This window comes from Mus caroli, chromosome 1 (genome assembly GCF_900094665.2).
Source record: "Mus caroli chromosome 1, CAROLI_EIJ_v1.1, whole genome shotgun sequence".
NCBI classification, from domain to species: domain Eukaryota; kingdom Metazoa; phylum Chordata; class Mammalia; order Rodentia; family Muridae; genus Mus; species Mus caroli.
The window spans coordinates 59100880-59106814 of NC_034570.1; the positions used below are offsets into that span (position 1 = coordinate 59100880).

Genomic DNA, 5935 nt, shown 5'->3' on the forward strand with positions numbered 1-5935 from the left:
TAAAGTTTGGCCTGAGCTAATTTGGCCTTCAAGTTTTCTCCAAGTTTGTCCATAAACTCAAATGTATTCAAGTAGTCAGAACGTTGTACACTGGTGGGAGAAAAAAAAAAAAAAAAGAAAGAAAGAAATTTAGTTTTTTCTCTGACAAGGCAGGAGGTAATTAAAAACAAATCCTAGCAATGCTACTCACACTTCTAGAAGAGAACTCACTAATGTTAAAAAGCTACAAATCTGTGGGCCATGACTGAGGCTCCTGGTGCTGCCTGTGCTCAGGGTAGCCTGCAGTGGGGTCTCATGTGCATACATTCACAGGAGACTACCTAGGCTTTGAACTACCAGGAGCTTTGGCCAGGCTAATGCCAATGTCACTGAAACCATCCCACTTAAAGTTTGTTAATAAATGCCCGAAGAGTAGGTTTCAAAACCACTATGCTGGTAACAATGTTGCAAATGTATCCTCGCTAGAAATCTAAGAAACCTGTAGTAAACGAGTCCATCTCTTTCCTGGACTGTACCAACTGTAACAGATCTCTGAGGTGTACTGGTGGGGAAATGGTATTAATTTACATTTAAGTAGGAGTTCATTTTTTGTTTGTTTTGTTTAAAATTTTTAAACTTTTGTACATTTTAATTGAAATATAATTATATTACTTTCCTCTGTCCCTTCCCTCTCTTCAGTCATTCTCAAGTCCCAGCTCTTTCCATGCCCCTCCACTCTCTAATCAATAGTCTTCCTCCCCAATTATTATTGTTACATACGTATGTATATGTATGCACAAATATGCAAGCGTAACCTGATGAGTCCATTTTTGTTGTCATGTGTTTATGGTTTTGGGGCTGACTTTATAATTTCTCCTTGAGAGTGGATTCTGAGTAACAGTTGATCTAGCTAGGACACTGGCTCCCAGGTCCTCAAACAAGTCCTGGCACCACAGGGACACTGGTAGGTCCTTTAGGGAGGGACTACCCCATCTGGATTGCTTCTACTCATACTTAGGCTGTTTACTCAATGGGCAGTTAAAGAAAACAAGTGTCCTTCAGTGTCAATTTTCTCTAAAGATTTATTTTAATTAAGTTACATGTGTGTCTGTGTCTCTCTGTGTGTGTCTGTTTGCACATCAGTGTAGCTACCTATGTCAGAAGCCCTGGAGTTACACTTATAGGTGGTTGTGAGCCACTCAACCTGGGTGCTGGGAACCCAACTCATGTCCTCTGCAAGAGCAGTAAGTGTTCTCAAGCATAAGCCATCACTCCCGCCCTCTCATCTTTTAAAAAAAAATTAAGCCATCACTCCCGTCCTCTCATTTAAAAAAAAAATTAAATAGAACTCTTTCATTTTAACAACTGCACACTAGGTCAGAAACCAGCAAATTTAGAGCCCAGCTCATAAACCAAATCTAGTTGTAGCCCAGTTCTCTACACAGGAGTTTGATTGGCGCGCCACTGTACCTATGCATTTCTTTATGATCTATGGCTACTTTCCTGCTACAGTGACAAATGTGGAAGTGTGTGGTTGTACAAAGATGATTTTCACAGAGCTGAATAGGTGGTCTAGCTGATACCACACACTACACACATAGTGTGTGCTGACCCCAGAAAAGACAAACAGCTCACATAATGTCAATGAGGGGTTATTTGACCACAGAGTGCAGGGCATCTTACACTTACTTGGGTAAGCCTTTAATGCAAGCAGCCAAGTCCTTAGTCATAAAGCCAGCCTCAATGGTCTCAATGCAGACGTCTTCCAAAGCCTTTGCGAAGAAGCTGAGCTCAGTATTGTTATCAAGCTTTGCTCTGTGGGCTAACCCTCGGGACCAGGCAAAAATGGAAGCTAAGGAAAGAAAACAAACAAAGAAATCACAATTTCAAATCACTTCAGGTATGGGGATTCCTAGTGTTTCACTTTTTCTAGAGATGGGGCAGGTTTTTGTTTAGATGATGGGCATCATTAGGGGTTATGAATTATGGATGAGTTTTAAGATGGCTGGAAATATTTCATCTGAAGCTCTGTTAAGACAGATTTAACTATTTGACCTTAAGTGACACCTCATTGTTCCTGGGGTAAAGGAAAATGCTTTTGAAAATGCTCCTCTCTGTTCTTCAACAAAATACAATATTGATCTTCTGCATTTTAAAGGACATTAACATCGCTCCTAATTATAGCATACACCCATTAACCCAGCACGTGGGAAGCAGAAACAGGAAGATTACTACAATGTTAAGGCTAGCCTATGCTACATATAAAAGTTTTAGGCTAGTCTAGGGTACACAGACGTTGTCTCATCACCCACCCTCCAAATAAAACAAAGTAATGATTTTGGTGATGATTTTGTAAGAGTCTACGAGTAGCAAAGGTACGTGTCTCAGTTCCTTTGAGATTGGCTTTGAAGAGTTCTCTGGCTGGAAATCAGTAAAGTAGATACTATCTTACCAATGGGGTTGGTGGACGTCTCTTGCCCTTTCTGGTACATGCGGTAGTGACGTGTGACAGTGCCATGGGCAGCCTCTGCTTCTACCGTCTTACCATCTGGACAAATCAGCACACTGGTCATCATGCCAAGGGAGCCATAACCTATAAGTGCAGAGCATGAAGTGTTGGGTCCAACTGCATGAACAGCACTGCTCTAGAGATGAGAGTAAGCGACTTGATGTTGACAGGTTATGGTAAACAAAATTAACACAAGTGCATACAAGCATCGACGATGCTCTTCAGAATGCAGGACCCCAGCTTCGAGTTTGAATCAAACTGCCAGGAAAGGCTATTATTTTCTCCCGAGCATCTACTTTGTGTTAGGGGGTGACCTATCCTCCATTCTACTTCTGAGGCTTCATTGTTCCCATGACTCAGTTTTCCTGCCTGTAAAGTTAGATACTAAAAGCACTTACTTGGCTGAGTTGCTGCGGGATTAGAGGAATACACACATAATCATGACTATGTGGTTGCGTATTATATCCCTTAGCACAGAACTGCCTATCAAGGAAGAACCCACTCGAGCTCTGCGCAGAATGCCCCTTGGTTCTGGAGGACGGAAGTGAGTTATCTGCTGCCCTCCTGTGGCTCACTCACGCTTGCTGAGATGGAGATGGAAAGGCAGATTAAAGCAGGATGGGGTGGGTGGATGTAGGAACAGTAGGAACAACCTACCTGCTTTCCCTTGCTCTCAATACTCTTGACAAAGCCTCTTTTCTGCAGTCCCCTATCCAGCAAACCTTACTGTCTCTTTTAAGTCCATGCAACTGTTTTTCCTTTTCATGCATTCTTTACTCAACTATAAAGCACTTCCATTTTCTTTACTCTCCCATGACCACCTAATGAAGCTGATGATAAATTATAATAAAGAGGGTAGAAGCAGGCTACTTTTTTTTTTTTTTTTTGGTCTGACACCAAGAAGATTCTTTTATTTTACTTTTTGGCCACATTAGGTTTATTATTATTATTATTATTATGTATTTGGTATGTGTGTATGTGTCACATCTGCGCCCATGTATGTGTAGAGATCAGAGGACAACTTTTGAGAGTCACTTTTATCCATCCTTCTGCTGTGTGGATCTTGGAACCTGAACTCCATTCACCATGCTTGGTGGTAGATGCCTTTGCGTGCTGAGCCATTTTACCAGCCCATATTGTTTCTGTCATCTTTGACTTTAGTGAAATCAATCTTTTCCCTCCTTATTTTATGCATTTGTAAGTGATTAAAACAAAACAAAACTTCACACGAAAGTAGAAAGTCACTTAATTTTCCTATCGTCGTATCTCACACTGAAAATGTAAAAAGAGATCCAAGGTATTGTGGCAAGGAGTAAAAGGGGTAACTCCTAACCACCGAGGATGCGTTCCCCAAAGAGCTCATTATTTGGCAACAGGGCCTCAGTGTGCTCCTGAGGAATTGAGATTCCTCTTCCCGCCGCCTAACTGTACCAGTCTAAATCTATTTAGTTGATTTAACAGCAACTCCTTATGTTGAAACTGGTAAAGAGAGAGAAAGCATTTAAAAAGTAAACACGCCTCTGTGTGGGAGCAGTGGCTCTCTCCAGTACCTGTGTGGCCCCCGAGGCTTCAGATGACTGGTAAGGGACGTCGTACCTCACTGTGGGTCTGATCTATGCTCCACTCCACTCTATGGCTTCATGGCTCCTACCCAACGTATCTACCACGACACTAGCTGGTGCCACTGTCAAACTGAGAACATAATTGACTACACAGCAGTTGTGCCTCTCCAGGAGAGGGAAGCCCCACTCTGCTGCCTTGCAATCTGATTGGCTCTCTGAGGTCACGTAATGTACGGGCTTTTGGCCCGAGCAGGACCTTGGCTGACAGTGTTTATTGCACTTCGACAGGACATTTAATAACAATGGGTGTGGGGATTTAGCTAACGATACAGCACATGCCTAGCTACACAAGGCTTTAGAATGGCTTTGTGTATCTTCCCCAGAACTCTGATGATGTCCGCTGTTTTTGTTTGTTTGTTTGTTTGTTTATTATTATTGTTGTTTTATCTACCAGGGTGTCACTACAAAGGACTGTTCCACTCAGCATAAATGCATGAGATTTTAGAGAGACAGAAAATTGTGTAACCACTGTATATGATACTAATGTTATCTTCTGTTGGTCTGGTCTACTGATTTTCAAACTGATTAGAGATACTCAACTTTCAAAGACCAAAAGCAGTACCTCCTGTGGGAAAGTAAACATAATTGAAATGAACACAAACACTCATCTGGGGAGATTCCGGTTCTAGGACTTCCCTTGTGCAAACCTGAAACCGAAGGGCAATCTGGTGTGGAAGTCAGGGAGTTTTACATGGCAAAACCACCCGTTTCTTGAAAATTCTGTAAACAGCATTGGGCTTTGCACACTTCCTTTGTGCTGGAAGCTAAGCACAAAGCATATGTTTTATAGAGCATTAGAACAGTCTTCAAGGTTGGCAGGAGGAGCACACTTAGGACTCATTGCCTGATGAATCACCTCTTGGAGACCCCGTCCTTGGTGCTGGGGTCCTTCACTTTACAACTTCTTTTTGGTTTTTCTCTACATTCTTTTGTTTGTTTGAGACAGAACTTTCCTACACGTCCCTGGCTGTCCTCGAACTCATTATGTAGACCATGCTGGCCTTGGAAATCAAAGAAAGCCATTTGCTTCTGTCTCCTGGTTAAGGTGTGCACCCCCATACCTGGCCTCATGAGCTATGAGGATAGGGGAATTGAGTGTTCGGATATGGCTTTAGCTACCCACTGGGAGCCCTGAAACTTCATCTGGGGTAAAGGGCTGAGTCGTGTTACCATTGTTAAGGCTGGAGCCAAGAAGGGCAAATCACTGAAGAACTTTCTGTGTGACTGAGTAAAGCTACTTTCCTAGGAGGAGTGTGATTCACTTGTCTAGGCACCTAAGAGTGCCATCAGGCCTCTTGCACTGTTAATGGTTCATTAATAGACAAGGATTAAGACATTCCCTTGTATGGCTGGGCTGCAGAGATGACTAACAGCTAAGAGCGCTGCTCTTCCCAAGGACTCCGGATCAATTCCCAGCACCCAGATGGCAGCTCACAACTGTTTATAGCTCCCACTTTCGGGGACCTGGCACTTCCACAGACATACATGCAGGCAAAGCACTAATGTACATAATGAAGTCTTAAAAACAACAACACCAAAAAGAAACAAAAGTCCCTTCTCACACCAGAGCCCTTTGTGGAATAACCTCGCTGCCGGCCGGCATGTGCTTCCTCTAGTGGTCCTCTGGCCATTTGTGTATATTTACCTTGGGCGACTGAGTCTGACTGCACATCCCCATCATAGTTCTTACAGGCCCAGATGAAGCCTCCCTCGGACTTCATAGCTTGGGCCACCATGTCATCTATGAGCCTGTGTTCATACCAGATCTTCTGAGCTTCAAACTGGGACTTGTATTTCCTAAAACAAGCAAACGAACAAGAGAAAA

The 5935-nt window shown here is 42.9% G+C and overlaps 1 protein-coding gene across 1 annotated transcript in view; it reads right to left on the reverse strand.

The window, feature by feature from the left end:
- Idh1 (isocitrate dehydrogenase (NADP(+)) 1, cytosolic) overlaps positions 1-5935 on the reverse strand; it is a 25779-nt gene that overhangs the window by 4172 nt on the left and 15672 nt on the right. The window contains exons 7-10 of the mRNA XM_029475326.1: positions 5756-5907; positions 2432-2572; positions 1669-1831; positions 4-90 (exon numbers count right to left, since the gene is read on the reverse strand). Coding sequence (XP_029331186.1) covers positions 4-90; positions 1669-1831; positions 2432-2572; positions 5756-5907 — 543 coding nt within the window. The remainder of the gene's footprint in view (positions 1-3; positions 91-1668; positions 1832-2431; positions 2573-5755; positions 5908-5935) is intronic.